Here is a 21,295-nt window from a genome sequence, read left to right as displayed (position 1 = left end):
GAAGGCTGTGGGGGGACCTCATTGCAGCCTGCCAGTCCCTGAAAGGAGCAGAGAAACAGGAGGGGAATCAACTTTTTAAAAGGGTAGATAATGGCAGGACAAGGAAGAATGGATTGAAGCTGAAGGAGGGAAGGGTTAGATGAGGTATTGGGGAAAATTCTTTACAGAGAGAGTGGTGAGGTGCTGGAACAGGCTGCCCAGAGAGGGGGTGGATGCCCCATCCCTGGAGGTGTTCAAGGCCAGGTTGGATGGGGCCCTGGGCAACCTTGTGTAGCTCCAGGCCTGGAGGTTGGTGTCCCTGCCTGTGGCAGGGGGTTGGAGCTCTGTGATCCTTGGGGTCCCTTCCAACCCAGACCAGTCTGGGATTCTACTCTGAAAGGAGTCACACCATTCAGCATCTGGCTGCAAATACAGCGCGGGTTTGAAACATGAGAACAGGTTTTGTTACACCTGAGCGATGCCAGGCCCCCTTTTGGCCTATTAACAGGTTAGAACCGTTCAAGTACCCCCCAAAATCCATTTATCCTACAGAAGGCACCTCTCCTGTGGACAACTACAGCACGTAAGGGAAGAGTTATTTTACATCACTAAAAAGGGGAACAGAAATAGCTCCTTGGAGACTGCGTATCCGCACCAGGAACCACCCAGACTAGAGTGCTGTGGAGTGACAGTCCTTTCAGTCAATGAGGAAGCTATTTTAGGCACTGATCACTGTGCTTTGAGAGACAATGGGGTTTTTTTTTATGGCTCCAAGTGTTTTGCCCACACGGGCTCCTGCTTCTATCTGCACATTCCCTCAGTGAGCCTGTACCGTTTGCCAAAACCCTTTGTCAAAACTAGCTTTGCTTCAGAAGTCATCCAGAAATGAAGGACACACAGCTGTTCCCTGCCAAGAGAAGCTTCCTAGCAGAGAATTATTCAAACCTGTCAAAACTCCTCTACCATACACATGTCAAGAGCACAAGAAGTGGGAAATTCCACTGTAAAAATAAACAATCCCACATGCAACCTGTTCCTTTGGGATAGGTTACACACTTGCCTATATGGAAGGGCAGGAAACTTACTGTATTAGCAAACACTCTTACTTTGGATAAGTAATTTAAATTTGGGAAGATTACTTTTCCACCACTTACCTCCTGATGAGAAAACAAATCACCAGGAAGTCGTTCTAGAAACGAGGAGAGTGAGAAAGATGACTTCTTTCCTTGCACATCAATAACTTTGAGGTGCTCTGGGGAAGGGCTCAAGAAGGCGTAAAGTGCTTCACTCTGGCAGAGTCTTTCATCAGAGAGCAGTTTCTAAGAAAGAAAAATGATGACAGAAGCAATAATTCAATTAAATATTTCTTGTTAAAGAACAAAATGAGCTGGTAGAGGGATGGAATGAGGGTGATAGTCACTGGCACAGGTTGCCCAAGGAGGTAGTGGAGGCCCCATCCCTGTTGATATTCACGGTTGAGCTTGATGGGGCTCTGAGTGAACTGATCTAGTGAAGATGTCCCTGCTCACTGCAGGGGGTAGGACTAGATGGCCTCTAAAGGCCCCTTCCAACCTTACACATTCTGTGATTCCATGAACACGGTGTGTCAAGGCCATCCTATAAAACTGATTAAGACAGGGCTCAGAGATAGAGTGAGAAAAAAAGATCCATGCCTCACAAAGACAGTTCAAAGACACTTTAAGAAGCTAGTTCTAAAGTATTACAACTGCTAAGATTAGAGTTTTTAATCTTACGACTTTCTAAATTAAAAAAAGGTTCTGATTTGTAAGGAACTTGTAGTGAAGTGTTGCAGTTAAAAGCTGCAATTACAGGAGTCATTATTTACTATTTCTTAACTAAGCAAAGTTTAAATTAACTTACCACTAGAGGAATGGTTACTATCAGCCAACCTCATCTCTACTTCAGGCATTTTAGACAACTTACTCAATTCTCCTGTTTAGACATCCATTGGTTTTGTCTTTGTTTCTCACCTGCAGAAAGTTATTAAGCTGGTTCTTGGATTTCTCCATGAATTTCTGGTCTACAGACTTAAATGGCAGCTTGCTGAGGGAAGGCAACTGAACTTTCTTTAATGATGGAAAACACTGTGTAAGAGAAAGGAGAGCTCACTTAACATGTATCCTCTCCAAGCATCCTCCTGACAAATGTTAGCGACTTGCATCTCCTCCCTCCCCTAAGTGAGATCCATACCTCACTGAGCTTCCGGTGCAGGCTCTGAAACTCACTGAGCTTCCTGGGAACAGTCCAGTTCTTAGTTTCAGCTCCACCAACTTCTTGTAAACTCACCATGACAGAGTAACAGGGCACTTGTTCTCCGTTCTCTTCTAAAACCTTGTGAGGAAGAAACCAATAGGTAACATACACCACCTGGAAAGCAGAGTGTAGAACATTTGGGCTGCCAGGGGACTGGCTTGCCACTGCCCTGTGCTTTTCTTGCAGCTGGAAGGCTGCACATGGTGCAATCCCCTGAAACAGACTGAACTTTACCCAAAACACTGTCAGTCCTGAGCAGTCCTCCACTGTCACGCTTTACACGCAGCTCTGCAATGCTGCCCACCAGCCACCACATCTCCCTGACGTGTCCTCTTCAAAGAGCTGTGTGTATCACTTGAGTTTTGAAGGTACCCACCAGGAGGCTTTCTCATTGCTTGCTCACACCCCACCTGCCCTGTCATGCACTGTCCCAACTGCTCTCCCACTACTCCACCCTTCCTCCCCAGCGCTCAGGCCAAGGCTCCCCAACACCCCAGGCAGAGCAGCTCCTGCCGTCTCAGAGCGACTCCTCCGCTCACTTGAGCTACTCTGCACACACAGAACACGTGGTACCCAGGCAGGGGTTTCTTCCTGAGGGGCTCACAACTCCCCAAGCATCTCAACGACTCAAGCTGCGGGGCAGCCAGAGGAAGGAGCAGTGTTTAACCACACTGTGCGAACAGGAGAACTACAGAGAAGAAGTGAAATGAGATTTCTCGAGGCACCAGCAGCAGCCCAACTGTGATACCTAATTGGATGAGCCACACAGAATTTCACCATTATGTCTTCATGGTAACTGATACTCATTTACTTATTTTAAGGAGACAGGCAAGTGGATTATGAAAAGCAAATAAAGGAAATGCAGGAAATCCATAGGGTTGGGTTTTTTTGGCCAAGCCAAACTCTCTTCATTTGTCTTAATAAACATGCAAATAACAGGAAGGGAATTATAAAATACCAAACTCACCCAACCTTTTTGAAGAATGTAATAACTTTTAAGCTTTTTTGGCTTTTTTAGAAGATTATTCATATCCTAATTGGATTAGTTAAATAATCTTTGACATTCATGTAATGATGAGACATTTTCTGAGAAGCCTGAAATGCTCTGACAACACGTAACGATTGTGACAGGTAATCTGACGAGCTGCTGCATCACCACTCTAAAAGACACATAGCTGAAATATATCTTCCTACTTTCCAGCTGTTCAGAGCAGCACATGGAGAATATTCCCTGCAACAGACCCCTCCTCAAGCACATAGACCACTGGGAAACCTGAGGCCCAGGCTTCCCATCTCCCTAAAAAAGGCTGCAGCAGCACCTGTACAGAATACAAAGCACCAGTTTGAACGTCCAAAAACATGCCCAGTTCCCAGCACAGCAATCTGGGGAACTGCCTTTCTCCTGCCAAACTCCTGCAGAAAGAGATGCTCAAATTGTGAAGTACTGAGGCCTGAAGGATGGGCCCTGAACCAAGGCTGATCTCTAGGTGAGTCTCACAACCCAACAACACAGCTAATAAACATGGTATTAACCACACACACAATCTATTACTAATCTACTGTAGTATGAATGTGGGTTTTTTTAATACCAATTTATAAAAGCTTTGTTGTAATGCTGCTTGTAGAACAGTAACCAGAACAGTCTGTCTGTATTTGGGTGCACGTTGCAAGGCCGTGAGACCGGATGCTTGGCCTTGTTAAGAAACACATGGTCAAAACCAAATTATATAGAGATACTCCCTTGGATTCCTCTTTGAGCACTGGGCAGGCTCCCAACACAGAGGCAGACACCAGATGTTTCTGCACTGAAGCTCTGAAATAAGTTTATTAAGCTATATAAAAGCTGGACCCACTTGCAGCAACTTCAGAGACCTCACCTACGAGTGGACACACTGTGTAGGACCTCCCAAACCCTCACTGCAATGGGGGCTCCCCAGTGACTGCTGATCTGGATGATGGTAAAGTACTGGGGCAATTAGTAATACATCTTTCTTAATCACTATAGTTAACCTTGTGTAGTAATTAGGTGCATTACCCTGCTTATTACCTTTGCTGCTTAAAGCTAGGTGTAAGCAGCTTACTGTTTTAGCTGCATGCATTATCATGTATTTGCATTACCTTGAAATAGACAGTAAAGTAACTCCTTTTGCTGGTGTCTGTGTTCTTTCAATTGGCCTCAAAAATGTTGGTGAAATGGACCTGGCACAGAGGGACTGGGATGTCCTGGGACAGTCCCTGCCCTGTCTACCCCCGAGCTAGGCTGGGTTCCTGTTTGTAGGGGACTCTCAAAACACCTCCTGGCAGCAGCTTTTGAAAACAAGGAAGTCAGTGCTGAAACTGCTGCTCTGAGTCATGCCTGTCATCTTCCAGTACCCGTTTGTCCCCAGGGCAGAAGTTTGAACGTGTGTACGGTCCAAGCCCAGAGTTCCTGCTGAACGCCCAAGCCTGCGAGCGATGCTGTGAGATCTCACTGCGTTTTCTATCACTCCCCCATCCTAAAAATCACCCAGATCTTTCTGAGAACCATCCTCACCCTCTTCCAGCTCTGATCCCTCATGGTTTTCCGAGTCTAAAGGTCCTGTATTAGTCGCAGGCCTGATCCTTTCACAGCATGGCAAGGGCTCTCAGAATTAGCCCCTAGGATGGCATTTCCACATCTCCTCCTTGTCCCCTTTCCTCAGCCTCCTCCTGAGTCTGTCAGGCAATTCACTGCTAATTACCAGGCAAGGACAGAATCAGCCCTCAAGTACCCAAACAGCTTCAAGCTATTGGGTTGGTTGCTTTTATTTTGTGGTTTGGGGTTTTTTCCCCACTGACAGAAACTCCACAGCCTCCACACAACAAAGATTTCTTACTTCAGAACGTACTGGCTCCCAGCATGCCACAGATACACAGTCCACACAAGGTAAAATTCTCTACCTTCTCCCAATGAGGCACAAAGTCCCACAGTGGACAGAAAGAGATATGAACAAGGGTGTTGAGGCAAGAGCCTCTTACCAGGGTGTGTGGTGTGGTAAGAGTAAGAAACATTCAATGAAATACTGCAAAAACAAATGAGGAACAGATACTATTAAATGCTTTCCAGGAGAAGCTACAGCTCTTAGGTGCAGTAGGTAAAGCTATGAAGTGAAGGTAAGGAAAAGCTGTTAATAACAGTTCTGTAAAGTGACAAGCTGCCAAGGAAAGTCATTGAATCACCTGTTAGAAGCACTATGGGCTGGTCCAGACATCCATCAGGAGTGCTTAAACACTAAAAGAAGTTGCCCCAGTCATTAAGAGTCATTACCCCAGTGATTACCCCAGTGAAGAGCTGTATGACCCATCAGAAACTTCTTTCAGTCAGAGCAGCTCTAGGAAACGGCCCATCCAAGCTGTGCAGCAGTAAAATAGAGGCTAACCAGACTCTGTTAAAAAAGGTTTCTTAGAGCTCCCTTTTAAACACTAGAAGGTCACACACTTCAGACACACCGTTGGTTTCCTCCATTCACAGGAAGCTGATTTTCTTAACTGCCACAGCACATAACAATGCTCTTTTAACTATCTTGAAATTCAGGAAGACAAACTATTTCCTTACCTTATTCAGATCTACCAAGTCTCTTCCTTATGAAAGGAAGGGCTTTTTAAAGATGCTGTGGCTCTGAAACAGGTGTCTTTCTTCAGAGGGGCAGAATGCTGCAATACAAAACTACCCAAGGCCAAACCCATTAAAGCCGAGCAGGTTGGGTTACAGAGCTCTGAGTTTTATGCCTGCAGGTATTGGGGGGGAATATACTGGTCACAGGAAAGTGATTTACACAGTCAGATGAGTTGTTAGCATGGGTCCCCCGCACTCTCCATGTTCCAACCTCTACCAACCAGCCAAAACACTGAGTCTCCACAGACAGTTTCACCAGAAATACCAGTTACCAGAAGACACCTGTAGGTTGTACCTTTTTACAATGTATTTCACACACACAGAACCTGTGCATTTCTAGAACTCAAACTATAAAGACTGAAATAGTCAAACTAAAAGAGTACAAAAAGCAGTTTGGCATAGTTTTTTTTCTCACCTTAATTCTGTTTTTTTATGCATTATCTATTAACTGGTTTAGTAACTCAGTTTAAAGGTCGATGACAGTCTCAATGACTTTCAGCTCAAATTCTACAGCAACATTTACCTTTACTACGTTTTTCTGAAGAAAACAGAGAGCTGCCAAGTTTTTCTGTCTCTAAAAATCAGAGAATTTGATTCTGGTCTAGAATTAGCAACAGTGTGTTTGGCAGATAGGAAGACAATGTCACTTACTCATAACCCTCAAAATCATCAACTGCAGCCAGAACATTCCCGAGCAATTAATTAACATGGGTAAGTACAACATGAATGATTTCTCCAGCCTACCCTTTGAAGCAGAGAACTGCAAACAGTACAGTTAATGCTAGTTTACATCTAATTATCTAATCCCTTACTACTTTAAGTTATAGTTATAGCAGCAAGTAGTTAGAAACCTCTCACAACCTCACTTTTGCTTGGACAACCCACCTTCTCACCCAGCATTAAGGGAGCCACTGGCAGTTCTATATGGTGCCACTGCCTAAAGCCTCTGCTGCTGCAGTTTTCCTGCAAACAGCACTGCTGGTTTTTAAACCAGACTTCAAAAGCTAGAGAGAGCCCTCAGAGACAGCTTTAAGAGTTTCACTGTTCTCAAAAACCTGTTTTTTAAAACGGTACTTTAGGGTTTTAACCTTCTGGATTTATTTCTTCTTTTACAGACAATGGGTTTAACTGCTGACAGACCTAACAGTCTGCAAGGGCTCAACACACAACCAAGTGAACTCAACTGCACATAATGTCTTCTTCCAAGAAAAATTACATCAAGGCAACTACTTATACTTATTTAAGGACTATTTTCTTTGTATCACAGGAAGACAAGCCAGTAGACAGCCAATTAATCTCTAAGATTCTTGGTTAAGAAGACAGTGTGTGAACGGTGTGAGCCTACAGTTACTACATAACTAGCACTTATTTGGTTCCTTTCATGGCAAGTGTTTGCAGAAAGCCATGAGGTGGTAAATCCTTTTTGTTTCCCCTTCAGTTTATTTTCACATTGATCCTACAATGGCTGCCCAACAGAAGAGCCAAATAAGACCCCCCAAAAAAAGAAAAAAAGAAATATTTAACTTCAACTTACTGACAGATTTAAAGCACTCTGTACTCCCCTGAAACTGTGCTGCTGTTAAATACATTACAAACCACAAGAAGTGTAAGTACTGCATCTCTGAGACAGAGCAGAGACACAACTGCACCCACGTGTAATAGCACAGTAATATAACAAGAGACAGGTCTCATGAACACAGCACCCCTAGGACAGCAGACTACTTCACCCCATGGCAGAACCAGTTCACATACATGCTGGTATTTTTATAAGCCCATTACAGCAGTGTCTGAGGACTAGAATTTTGTGCATCACAGCAGTCAGTGGGGAAAGAGAAGAGAAACACCGAAGAGATTGGGGGTTCTTCATCCACCAAATAAATATGAAACGTACACAAAGGTATAAGGGAAGTACTCAGAGCTGCTTGTTCCTCTCTTCATGCAAGTTTGAACTGAGCCAGAAGATAAAAAGCCACAGAACTCCCCATACCTCGCCTGAGACAATGAAAGCTTTCCACATGCCAAGATTCTCACACCACCAGTCTGTTCTTGCAATGTGAAGCTGGAGGTCACTGTGCTCTCTCTCCATCAGAGTAATTTCATCCTTCAGCTTGGAAACAATCTACAGAGGAAAAATTCATCTATGAGAGTCGGTAAGAAAAAGCTCATGCAACATGCCTAGTTGTGCCTTTATGGATGCTATTCACAACAGAGAGGAGGTACAAAAGCAGGGAGAGAAAGAACAATTTAGATGATAAAAAAAATAATCATAGATGAGAGACTCTGTGATGCCTCTTATAAACATGTAGTCTTAACAGTCAATCCTGATACTGAAATAAAATACAAGTTAGAAGGACACACTACCATCACACTATCAGCATAAAAGGCAATTTAGATATGATTATATATTACACATGTACATTGTACATGATATGTTTTATACAAACTTGAACTTACAATTATTGAACCATGTATTACAGAAGACATCCTCCTCACCATTTTCAGATACACACACAATATGACCAAAGAACCCAGAAACAGATTTCATATCCAGGAACTCAGCTATGCTAACAACCACTCAGGAAGTCACCACTCAATTCATTGTAGTTTTGGAATGGGAATGATTTATTATTGTGGAAAGCACACATTTGACAAAATACCCTTGTTGAGACGTAGCTCACTATGATAATCTCATTAAGGAGAAAAAGCATTACCTCATCACATCAGGGAAAAAAAGTAACCACATACAATACCAGATTCATAGAGCTGTAAGGGCTGGAAGAGACCTCCAGAGATCATCAGGTCCAGCCCCCTGCCAAAGCAGGGTCCCTAGGACAGGTCACACAGGTCGGTGTCCAGACGGGGCTGGAATCTCTCCAGAGAAGGAGACTCCACACCCCCTGGGCAGCCTGTCCCAGAGCTCCCTCACCCTCACTGGGAAGAAGTTCTATATGCAAGATGTGACATCAGAAACACAGCAAAAGCAGCTGACACCTTTTTTTTATTAATGTGGTTGGAGCTCTGTGATCCTTGGGGTCCCTCCCAACCCATGCCATTCTGTGATATACCACAGAGTCAAATTTACAAGTCTGGGTTGTACAACTTGCACCACAAGTGGTACATTCTGCAGAGCTACAGTAATTCTGTCCTTTTCAGAAGTTTTGTCTCCGTTAGATGTGAAATATTATCTACAGGACAGCTATGTAGCAAACTTCTAGTATGTGCCTACCCTGCAGTACCTATAGTGCTACAGAAACAAACAGCCTGGCCTAACTCACACACACACAGTCACACCTACTTTTGCTTCGTACCTGGTTTTGTGCTGCTCTGTGTCTGTGGTGTAAATACTGACTTAAACCCAGCTGGTTACAACAGCACCTCTTCCCATTTCCCACAGAGAGCATTACATTCACTCCTGACACAAGCTCACTAGAAACATGCAAGATCTGATCAACTGAACATCCAATCTCTCCAACTCCCACCTAATTCCTGACAGAGACAGAGGTGTTTTTCTGTTCAGTAAAGTCCCATTTAATTCAACAACTGCTTTGTTTGAAAATAAGGTTTAACAAGCACTAAAAAGGGCTCTGCATGGGGAATGCTCAAGTTCTGCTTTGCTACCGAAGATGGGAAGACTGACCTCCAGAAACATTGTGGTCCCAAAACACTTACTGTGGTTGCAGAGGGTGGCATGAGACTGCACTCACAGACCCAAAGGAGATGGCTGCTGAGCTTTGGGCATGAGACACACACACCAAAGGTGGCACCACAGTCACAGACCACCAAAGATCAAGCCTCCTCCTGTGGCAGCGGGCCATGTACCTCTGGGACACTGCCTGAGACTGCCTGTCATCTTTTCTACTCTTTATATCCTGCAGTAAGAACTGAAATAAAACTTCTCCCTGCAGAGAACTTTATTTTAAAACCAGCAGCACTCCTCATGCAACTGAAATGAGCAACTTTCTTCCTCCACTAACTGGCATCTGAGTTGCACAGCACTAGATGCCACTTAAAGATGAACATACATGTTTTGTATGGGTCTCACAGCAAAGGCATTTCAAAGAGAGAAAACAAATAACCCAGGAACAGCTTCAGGTTAAAATTTAGTACAAAATGTGAATGACATTCCCCTTCCTATAGTACAAACCCGTGGAATTTCTAGAAACGTTTTTACTTCATATGACAAAGGACCAAATTTTTCCCATCCCCACCCACAGGAGAAAAAATAAGGTCCCTGTGACACATTGTCAACTATCCATTTAAAAGCTCCACAGGTAAGTGGAGCTCCAGTAACAGAGGCATTAAAGAGGAGAAGGGGGACACCACAGACAGGACACATTCACATCTGTGCTGTTAACCACTCCAAACAGCAGTGGTTGGATGACAAACAGGAGATACCTTCTGCCAGCTGATGCCGTGCACACAGCAGAGCAGCTGTGAGCGGCACACCCCAGCTGTCTGCAGTAACCCCTGGCAGAAGGGACAGAGGGAATGAAGCTAGTCAGGCTGGCCTCAAATACTACTCTCCACAGCCCTCTCTCAGAGATAGTTTTTCCCTGAGCTGGGGCAGCAGAGAAGAAACAGGGTGTCAGTTTCTATTCAGACCAGCATCTTAGCACTCACCCTAAGTGAAGGAGCAAACATAGGAAGAACCCAGGTTCTGAGCTATGCCCAGGGAGGCAGTGGGGTCACCATCCCTGAAGGGATTTAAAAGATGGGCAGATGCTTAGGGACATGGTATGTGGTGGTTCTGGCAGGTTAGGTTGATGCCTAGACTTGATGATCTATGATTCTAATGTTGTGATCCATTTCTGCCATCCCCAGCAGAAGACTGTTTTAGGGAGATGTCTTGTCTACTTGTTCTTCTCACTAAACCGCCTCCATGTGCGACCTGAAAACCTTGGCCCAGCTGCATCTGAATGACAGTCCTATAGTATCATCTTCAGTAGCAATGCAAAGGAGTTCACATAAGCCAAAGACTTAAGTATCTCTTAAGTAGATAGATAGTTTAGCGTAGGACAGGAACGGTTGGACTCGACGATCTTGAAGGTCTTTTCCAACCTTGTGATTCTGTGAAATTCAAATCACTTGTTTCTGCCTGAACAGTTCTTGGATTGCTTTACTGTTGCACGTTGCAAAGAGAATAACAGACTTTTAAATTATTTATTCTTTTTCAATCCAAGCCCACACAGCTGAATATTCCACATCCCTCAGAGGTTTCAGTCTGATTAACGCGTGCCCTGCAGATTTCTCTCTCCCAGCTCCTTAGAAAGGAAACCAGACTTTTATAAGTTTGGGTTCCCCCCACACCCTTTGTCTGAGCAAGCAGCCACAACTATAATTATGAAACTGCTGAAATATTTCGAGGCCAGCAGAGGGAGCAGCAGTTAGCTAGCACATCCCTCCCTGCAGTGCTGCAGATGCGGCAGGGACGCCAAACCAGCTGCCGTCAAGAATTACAGGTACAGGTGGGCAGAGATGTAAGGCAGAAATACTATCTGCTGCTGACAAATCAGCAAGACCGCTGGGAGAAAGGCTGTTATTCTATGACAGATAAAGCAATATAAAATCAACAGCTTTAAAAAGAAAAAAAAAAAGGAAAAAATAAACAAAACTAGGCTCTGATCTCACTCTCTACAACAGGCTGATTAAAAAGCAGCCTGACCTGTCCAAAATCATCTTGAGACAGCAGGATATTACACAAACACACACAGAACACATATTTTTAAAAAACAAACCCCCCACCCCCCCAAGACACTGAAGGTACTTACCTTTTTGTCGGGTTTTGGTGAATTACAAAGGGAATTTAGAGCCTGTTTCTTATACTCCAGCTTGTCATTGAGCTGGCGAAGTTTATTTACAGCATAACTGGCCTGTTCATTAATTCTTGTGCTGCATTCTTCAGTAGCTTCACCACCTTGGCTCTGGGAATAGAAGATGGGAGTAATTGCATCATTAATATGAAAAAGGAGACAGTTATTATTTACTCCGTAAGTATTTTATGTATAAGAACACTTAATTCTTGATACAGATGAACATGTAGGTATAACAGATTCTAGCAGATATTCCAGTCTTCAGATAACATAAATCCTTTTAACATAAATCTGTTTTTTAAAAAAAAAAGAAGAAGCCACAGCAAAAAAAGCCTCATTACAATTATACTACAGGTCTTTGGCAACTCTTGCCAACTGTGTAAAATGACCTTCAAGCTAAGGCTTTAGTATGAGAGGAAGAATCAAGGTTTATTTTAAAAGCAACAACAGCTTAGTAGTTGTAATCAATATTCAGAGCCAGAGAGAAAAGTAAATACTCAGCTCGTAGCTGGAAGATAATGAGATGGGGGACGGGGACACACAGAACAGCAAGATAAAAAATATCCAGAGTTCTAAAAAGCCTTTCTGCCTCCCACAGACCTTCACAAAGCAGATTTATCAGCCTGCAGAACAGCCTAAACCAAGTCCTTTCCCTTCACAAACAGATTTTACTGCTGTTTTTAGAACAGTTAATAAAAAGGTGTTAAAAGCAATCATGCATTACCCTGAACTCAGCCATCGCTCTGGTGTATTCATTCAGACAAACCAGCAGCCTCTTCCACCCAATGTACTACAGGCCTGCAGAACTTCACACCTTCCAGTGAGATCCCTCAACACCTCCTGCTATTTTACCTCAGCCTCCCCTTTCTTACTGTACTTCCCCAAATAGGCACCAAGACCTTGAGATCCAGCCAACACAGCGCTGGGGTGTTACCCTGGCATCTTCAAAGACCTTTGAGGTCTGTTTGTGACCAGATATATCTTGATGTATCTGTGGGAAGCTATGAGTCTGATCTCATGAGCTGAAAAAGACAACTGAACTAAGTCTCATACTCTCCCAAATTCTGTGAGCTGTAGAGGGGACAATCCTACTGTGAATTCTGCAGTATTTTACATCTTGGCAAAGAAGAAAACCCTGAGCAGAGATACAGCAGGAGCAGGAATTCATCTCCTGAGCGTGGTCCTTATAAGGGACGGAAACATAATGCAGAAGTCAGGAGTTCTAGGCTAAGAAACCCATGCCCTGTTCCAGCTCTGCATCTGCCTGCTACGTGGCTGAGTAAATAACATCAGGTTTACACCCCTTCCTTTCTTCTGTGTGTTCTGCACCGACTGTAAACGCCTCAGGTCAGAGATCACCTCCAAGCATGTGCACAGAGCTCAGCTCACAGAAGCTTGTTGTCATCTCCTGACACTATAGTAACACAAACAATAGTAATTAACAACACTGGGTGCTATTCAAAATGCTATTCAACAGAGCCATGGGATAAAAATCTGTACCTGCTGGAAAGCACAGAGGTCAAAATGAATCAAACCCACTCTTTTCAACACTGAAGAGTTTAGAGACTGTTCATGAGAAGTTTGGTTCTAGCATTAAAAGGATTGCAAACAAATCAGTAAATAATTTTACTCATTTGCCTCCCAGAAGCTTGCTATGTGTTTTCTCTGCCATTAACATTTCAGACACTTACAGCAAAACACACTGCTGACTTACAAGTTTATCACAACAGTGCCTGAATTATAAAGACAGCAAGTTACCCACGTTCAAATTATCAAATTTAGCAAATGAACAAGCAACACTCTCAAAGCTGAGGTCACAAAGGATTGTGCCATGTTCCCCCCCATTGCTGAACTGATGACTTCCACTTCTGAGTGTGCTACAGGGCTTTGGGCTTATATTAGCAATCTGACACGTGCAGCACTGATGTAGCCACCAGACCCTGTGTCTTCAGAGTGCTGAAAGCAAGCACTGCTTGCTTCTGTGTTTTTGTGTCTCCTCATGGCCTTTTAAGGGAGGACTGTCCAAGGAGAGAGGTGATAACTGCATGGAAGGATGAAGAGCGAGCTTGATCCACGTGCAGCAGAACCAGCAGAGCCTGGCATTGCCCTGATCCTTCTAATTTGCTTTTCTCACCTTCAACCAGGGCTCACCCTTTCATCCTCCCCTCCACGTGGGCACTAGATGGCTTTTAACCTGTCCAGCTGTAATAGTTTTCATACAGAAAATAGATTTTTCCATACAGAAAATCTATTTTTCATACAGAAAATGAATCTAGTCACTCCCACAATGCTCAGGGAGGTGAGGACACAGACCTCCAAAGCCCAAACTAAACCAAAAACGATTAGTATTTGCTAGCAATAAGGGTCACCCCAGAAGCATCAGATTTCTCAGCTATGGTTTTCTAAACATGGGGAGGAACACTACCTCCTCCACCAAAACTTACTAGCCAGTAATGCATTTTCATCAAAATTTGAAAGCCCATTGGAAGCTCCAGAAAGAAAAATTTCTTCTGATTTATTTTCACCTCAAAGACCCTGAAGCATGACACAGAGCCACTAGAATTACTCTGAGACACATGCTCTAACAGCATACACAACTTCATACCTAATTTGTTGCTAATAATGGAAAAAACAGCCCTTTAACCATATCAGCAAGCTTGGCAATGTATTAGTCTTTAAGGTTTCAGAGCAGATGCAGCCTTAAAACCCAGCACATATCTATTACAAGGACTCAGAGGAAGGACACATGCTGCCAGTTTTTCAGCAGCTGCAATAAATGTTACCTGACAGAGGACAGCCAGCCCTAAAGTGTCCAGTCAGTTTTCTTAGAGACACGGTTATCTCTGTTAGATTCTGAATAAAATATATAAAAAGCACAAAGGTTTATTACTTAGAAAGTTCTGGACAAAGCCAGTCTTCTCTCAAAGTCCCAGTGGTTGCAAACACAAGGACAGAAAGTGTCTGAAGTAGACGTCAGACTCAACACATAGCTGAGTTTGCAGCGAGGAGAGCAGAAAATGCATCCTGAATCTTTTATCAAGGAAAACAATACAGGGAGAAACAAACAATGAAAAATTCAGCAAGCTCTGAAAGTCCATCCTGGAAGTAATTTACTTATAATAGCTCATCTCTGTAGACTTGCTGATGCATGGACTAGGGAGATCGTAGCAGCTTGCCTACTGAAATTAAAATAATATTTAAACAGTAAATACGTTCTGGAAAAAAGAAGTTTGCAAAGGACAGAACGTAGATCAGCACCTCTGATAGGATCCTGCTTCTTATTTGTCCATTTAAACCCAGTTTTAGACAAACTACTATGTTTCACTGTGTTCTGGACAAGTTCACATGTAAAACGAAGACACTCACGCTGATCGGAAGCGACAACCTGACTGAAAGACACTCACCAAGTCAAGAGATGCTCTTGTCAAAATGTCCTGAGATAAATGTAACACAGGTTCCCCTGACACAACTGACTCAGAGAACCCACTGAAAAACCTGCCCAGAGAGAGCTGCCACTGGCTTATGCCACTTCCTCTGGAGACATTCAAAACCCGCCTGGATGCTGCCCTGCGCAGCCTGCTCAAGGTGATCAGGTCTGGCAGGTGGGTTGCTCTAGATGATCTCCAGAGGTCCCTTCAAACCCCTAACAAACTGTGACTCTCTGACTCTGAATGCTCTGTTTCAGTATTTCCTCTTCTAGTGCTATTTTAATCAGCTTTGTCTTCAAACATAACCTATTAAATTATTCAGTAAGTTAATAAAAAAGCACCAAGGTTTTTTTCATTACTTTTTCTCCTCTTTTGTGCAACTTATAATACCTATTTAGTAGCTAGGAAATGCCTGGGAGAGAGGCACAATGACAGAAACCCACTGACATTCCAGTGAGACTTCCTTCACTGAAGGGCAGAGCTGCTGAGCTTGTAGGATGTAGGATTTGCATTCACACTAAGGAGAATAATGGAAGACATGGAGTAGAAAAGGCTTGGAAATCTGAAATATCTACTGGAAGTAATTTAAAGTTGAAGTAGCCAGTGATTCTGTAACATTTTGTTTCAAAGAGCTTGTAAACATACCAGGTTTACCCAATGAAACTACAAGAGTTGTGATATTTATAAATAAATTAAAAAATAAAATTGAAAAAAGAAAGAAAAGTTGTCCAAAGCTCAAGGACAGAAGATGCTACTATACACTTTACTCAGGATCATCTTCAGATCACCTTAAGTAACAGTGAAAGGAACTGTCAATGAGACTCACCACTTCATCTTTGTCCTCAGGAGTCAGCTGAGTGGAACTTCTTTCCTCTTCCTTCTTGACTGATCTCTCATACAAGTCACTGACAATGAATGAGGGGTAGTATCTGTCCTTTAGAGTTTCATAAACATCTGCCTGAATTCTGTAGAATACTTCAATGCCTTTATTTCCCACGAGACTTTGCTGTATTTCTTTATAGAGGGATTTTTCCACAGGTATTTCTCTGCTTTCCACAAAAAAATTCTGATAAATTTCACTCACCAGTTGAGGTATTTCAGCCTAGGAAGAAAAGAGGGAGAGGGAGGCAGAAGAGAATAATGAAAAAGTGTTTTTAAATATCAGGATGACTCAGGATCCAGGTGCATAATTTGAAGGATTATCAAACTCATTTCACACCCAGGATACATCTGCGAATCTCTTCCTGACATCAAGCACTCTGCCTGCACACCGATGCTAAGCAGCTTCACAAGATAAATACTGGTATATGTTAAGTGAAGAAACAGCTGTGCTCTAAAATGACCATAGCTTCCACACCCACTGCTTTCAAAGGTATGCTCCAGAAGTGGTATTAAAGGGAAAAAAAAAATGCTAGAGCAACACTGTGGCCACCATTTCAGGTTGCAGAGTTCAGTTGTTAGCAGCTCTCCTGTTTTTTGCTGGATAGGATCAACTCACTTCATACATGACTGTAAGTAACTGTGGGGGACAGAAAAAAAGGAAGAACAAAGAAAAGGAAAAAAGCCCACCTGAAGAGACATTTCCCAGCACACAAAGCCAGGTATTTCCCCTGAGCACAGAGCAGCACAGGACTGAACTTTGCAGTAATGAACAGGAAAGCGAGGAAGCAGCGCAGCGCAGCACAGCCCACGATCATCTCTCTAAGTCATCACCTCTCCAGAGTGACCTGAATTAAAAAGGTTTTGTCCACTCCCTTGGTACAGCACAGTGGGCTGGCCTGACAATATCACAGCCACGGGGCTGTGTGATGCTGTTTTTCTGTGATGAGAGCTGCCCCTCTAAGTTTCCATTCCACAGAGCAACAGGGCACAGTCACATTAGAATCTCGTTAAAGATACAGGAACTCCTGAATAAAGGCACTATACACACTGTTCTCAAAGAGCAAGGAGAGAAATCCCAGCTGGAGGAAGGTCATGGGATGATTTATAGTGCCTTTTCCAATCACCAGCAGTTTGCATCAATCAGAATGGGTTTATATGCTCTGATCACAGCGATCTGACAATCCCTTTTTGTGAACAGTCTCCAGCCTGAGCTGGTCATTAGCCATTTCTTCAGACTGCATCAGTGGCTTACTACTCACTGCAAATCTGCCACCAGGGTTACAGGATGTCATCTGGGCTTTCCAACTGGCTACAATCCTTTTATATGGGTGAGTAATAAAGTTACACTGACCAAACAGAAAAATAGCTGATACCTAGGAACGAAATTCATTATTTCATGCTAGTGTGAATCCAGGTTTAAAAGAGTTTCCTCCAAAAATCCACCCCACTGCTCAAAATCAGGAAATTTGTGCTCTTGATCTGCACCATTTCTTCAGGATGCTTCCTGCAACTTTTAAGTGTTATTTCCTATACCTCTTTCATGGCTGTCTTTATTTTAGCACAAAATACAATACAGCATTGTTTCTTCCCTCTAGAAGTAGTGCTGCATTCCTGCAGAAACTTAGCTGGATATACAGCAACAGAACAGGGAGGGGAAGGAGTCTTTTAAAGCTAAATCTCTTTTAAAAGGTTTTTTTTAAAACATATATTCATAAATTTTCAGAGTTTTGGATAGAATGGGCCACCTGTAATTGGGAAGAGGAGAAGTTCATGTACAGACTATCGAACAGGAACGTCCTTTTAGGTTTCACATGAGCTGATACAACTAAAGCCAATGTACGTTTTTTCTATGCTGGAGGGGAAATAGTTCTGCCTCTTTTGCCTATCAACTATTCTTTTTACAGGTCATATTGCTACACAGAACAACAGTAAATCATCCTCACAACCGACCACACTTTCTAATTGCCATATTATCCTCAAACATTGAGAAAAAGTAGCTAAAAAATTTAAATTGGTTAGCACCCATCCTATGCTATTAGTCTTTCCAATATATAAATACAAATACATTTCCTAATATCAAGATCACAACAAGCAGAGATCCCCATTAATGTACAGTCTGCATGGACTTGCAATTCATTCCACCTTGTTAGCGTTCTTCAGACACTCCACAGACTCCCAGAGCCCGATCAAAGCCATCTTGTCCATCCTTTCCATGTAGAGTCGGAAGTGCTCTCGGTACGAAGGGTTGGCCAAGATTTCTTCAAACTGAAGAATCTGAAGAAAGGAAAGCTAAGAGTAAAACCTGGGGAAAAAAACCCCTTACCTTCAGCTTCTCTTCATCCCTAACAGTGAAAATCTTTTCACCTGATGTGCCCACAGAGCACCAAGCATCCCACAAGTGTGTATTAGATTCAAACGCACAGACCTTCTACAGTAATAGTTTCAGCTTCCTCTAAAGAGCTGTATTAGAAGATAAATGCATCTATGCTCCTACCACATAGGGAATGCTTACAAGTGTTTTCTGTCCAGGAGGTCAGACTATATTTCAAAGGACTTGGAAGGCCTTTTGAGTCACTCACGAAACGCTATGACCCAAAATGTAACTGCCAATGTTCCTGCAAGGCAGAGGGCCAGGCTGAAAGTTAACTGATCTTCGCCTTGCGTGGTTCAAACAAGGGCTAACACCAGCAGTTTCCATGCCACAGGCCACACAGCTCTGAGATGTATCTCAATCGTCCTCAGGGACACAGAGGAAGATGGAGTGTAGCTCCTTACCCTGGCAGCTAGGACACTTGGTGGCCTGTTCCCATTAACAGTGTTATTTAAAGACATCTATCACAAGCACAGCCAGGAAAGAGTTCCAGCTGTGATATAATGCTCAAGACTCTTCCTGAGATGAGAGAGAGGGTGTTCATCAAGCAGGAAAGGAAATGAAGCACAGGCTTCCCACACCCAAGCAGATGCTGCAGCCATCAAGCTGTTGGATTAAAATGCCATTATCAGTTCCACATCCTCTCCTATTTTTGTGAATCCAGGCCTCCTCTTAGAGACAAACACCTGAAAACAAAACACCTCCCTGCCAAAATGAATGTAAACAAACAGATGTTCCCACCTTGAACAAAAGGAACAACACTGTCTGTCTTTGAAAAACAGGATCAGTTTTCAAAGCCAAACACCCCTCCCCTCCAGCCTTTCAGTCTAGCAGCTGAAAGCAGTTTTCATGCCACTCCTTTAACGCCAGTACTTGTATTCCCAGGAATCCCAATACACCACAGTGGTCTTTGTACTTCACAGACACCAACCAGCCCACACCCTTTCATCCAAAATGCAGACCAGGTCCTTGAGCACTGGGCTAATGAATCTCAGCCTCCTATGACTCTACATTTCCTAGTGAGATAATTATTACTAGGACAAGTCACTTCCTTAATGAACCAAGCAAAAAGAGGTTCTTTAAAAACTGTAGCCACCTGTGTTTTGTCTGAAACAGCTGTCCCAGATTTTGGGCACTGTTTAAGTAAATTGTGTTTATCTCAGTTGAAATGCTCGTTTTCTTTTTCAGAGTTCCTCAGTGGCAGTCATGGAATCACAGGGGTTGGAAGGGACCTCCAGGTCCAACCCCCCTGCCAAAGCAGGGTCCCTAGGACAGGTGGCACAGGTCGGTGTCCAGACGGGGCTGGAATCTCTCCAGAGATGGAGACTCCACACCCCCTGGGCAGCCTGTCCCAGGGCTCCCTCACCCTCACTGGGGAAAAGTTCTTCTGCACATTGGTGTGGAACTTCCTGTGCTCCAATTTGAGGCCATTGCCCATTGTCCTGTCCCCACAGACACTGAGAAGAGGCTGCCCATTTCCCTCTGTGTCCCACACTTCAGCTATTGATACCCATTGATCAGATCCCCTCTCAGGCTTCTTCTCTCCAGGCTGAACAGCCCCAGCTCACTCAGCTTTTCCTTGTAGGGGAGATGCTCCAGGCCTCTCCATTCTGTGCCATTCCTCTCTTCATCGTTCACCATACCAAAATCTTCTGGACATGGCTTGCTCTTACCTTCAGAGCTATTCAGGGATATGAACAATAACAACTGCCTTTCAGAGCTCACTTTGTAATCCCCACGGAGCAGCCCAGAGAAGCCAGCTCGCTGAAGCCAGGCTTATTACAACAACAGTGATCAGATGTCAAAGGGAAGATCAGAGAGATGACAATTCCAAAGCCAGTCTGTAGTTTAGCCTCATTGCTGAGTATCATCATACTTTCTACTCAATCATTTTATCAAGGACAGTGATTTCAAACACAAGCAGAAGAGGGTCTTCCAGCCTCTTCAGAGATCTTCATCTCTGGGACTGTCAGCTGTGTAAATGAGAGCAGAGGCAATAAATCACAATGTGGAGCCATCACTTCTTGAGCAACTGGTCACCTTGGTCTCTAGGCCTCTATTATCCAAGGTATCCATACCCATGCTGCCAGCAAGGAGGATAATTAACAAAGATCCCCTCTCTTTACCCCTGGGGGTAAAGGCTGCTGCAGGCAGCAAGGCAAGTACAACCAACCCTCTTAGCCCATTGCAGAGGTGCCCCATGGTAATTAAAACGGTGGTGCTTAATGATGCTGTTACACAAACTCCCTAGTAGTTACCTTGCCAACTGATACTCCTTAACAAAATCAATTAATGGACAGAAAAGCTTGTTTAAGCTTCTCTTGCAGAAATGAGACCTCAGTAAAATTTGGGAATCATTAATCACGTTACTAAGACTGCACTATACTTCAGTGACAACAATGGACAAAACCCTTTTCAGGTTTGAGGTGATAAGTTACAATAAAATGCATATGATCCAGGAAGCATTCTGTAGAGGACCCTTCCTTCTCCAATTTAAAGAATGAGATTCTGCATTAATTTCTAATCCTCAGTAAAATGCCACCTTAAAGTATCGCCAAGGATCAGGGTGCAAAGCTCTAAGTTATTGGCACGTATTGGTTATTGGCGTGCACACCTTCAAATCTAATATGCAGCTAGCAGATACAATCTGAGAATTATCAGCCTCAAGAGACACCTTTCAAGTCCTGCACAGGGTCACTAAGATGACAAAGGGAGTGGAACATCTTCCTTATGAGGAGAGGCTGAGGGAGCTGGGTCTCTCTAGTGTGGAGAAAAGGCGACTGAGGAATGATCTCATCAATGTCTATAAAAATGTAAAGGGTGAGAGTCAGGAGGAAGGAGCCAGGCTCTGCTCAGGGATGGCCAGAGACAGGACAAGGGGCAGTGGGTGCAGCTGGAACACGGGAAGTTCCATGTG

General features: G+C 43.5%; 1 protein-coding gene across 1 annotated transcript in view; it reads right to left on the bottom strand.

Moving 5' to 3' along the window:
- Nucleotides 1-21,295, bottom strand: part of SNX25 (sorting nexin 25) — an 84,857-nt gene that overhangs the window by 6,336 nt on the left and 57,226 nt on the right. The window contains exons 8-14 of the mRNA XM_084266907.1: nt 18,150-18,281; nt 15,952-16,227; nt 11,656-11,808; nt 7,875-8,006; nt 2,191-2,331; nt 1,971-2,084; nt 1,134-1,298 (exon numbers count right to left, since the gene is read on the bottom strand). Of these exons, the coding sequence (XP_084123033.1) occupies nt 1,134-1,298; nt 1,971-2,084; nt 2,191-2,331; nt 7,875-8,006; nt 11,656-11,808; nt 15,952-16,227; nt 18,150-18,281 (1,113 nt within the window). The remainder of the gene's footprint in view (nt 1-1,133; nt 1,299-1,970; nt 2,085-2,190; nt 2,332-7,874; nt 8,007-11,655; nt 11,809-15,951; nt 16,228-18,149; nt 18,282-21,295) is intronic.

This window comes from Gallinula chloropus (assembly GCF_964237585.1).
Source record: "Gallinula chloropus genome assembly, chromosome: 7".
NCBI classification, from domain to species: Eukaryota; Metazoa; Chordata; class Aves; order Gruiformes; family Rallidae; genus Gallinula; species Gallinula chloropus.
Note: the sequence above shows the minus strand (reverse complement) of the source record. Positions and strands in the feature narration are given on the sequence as shown.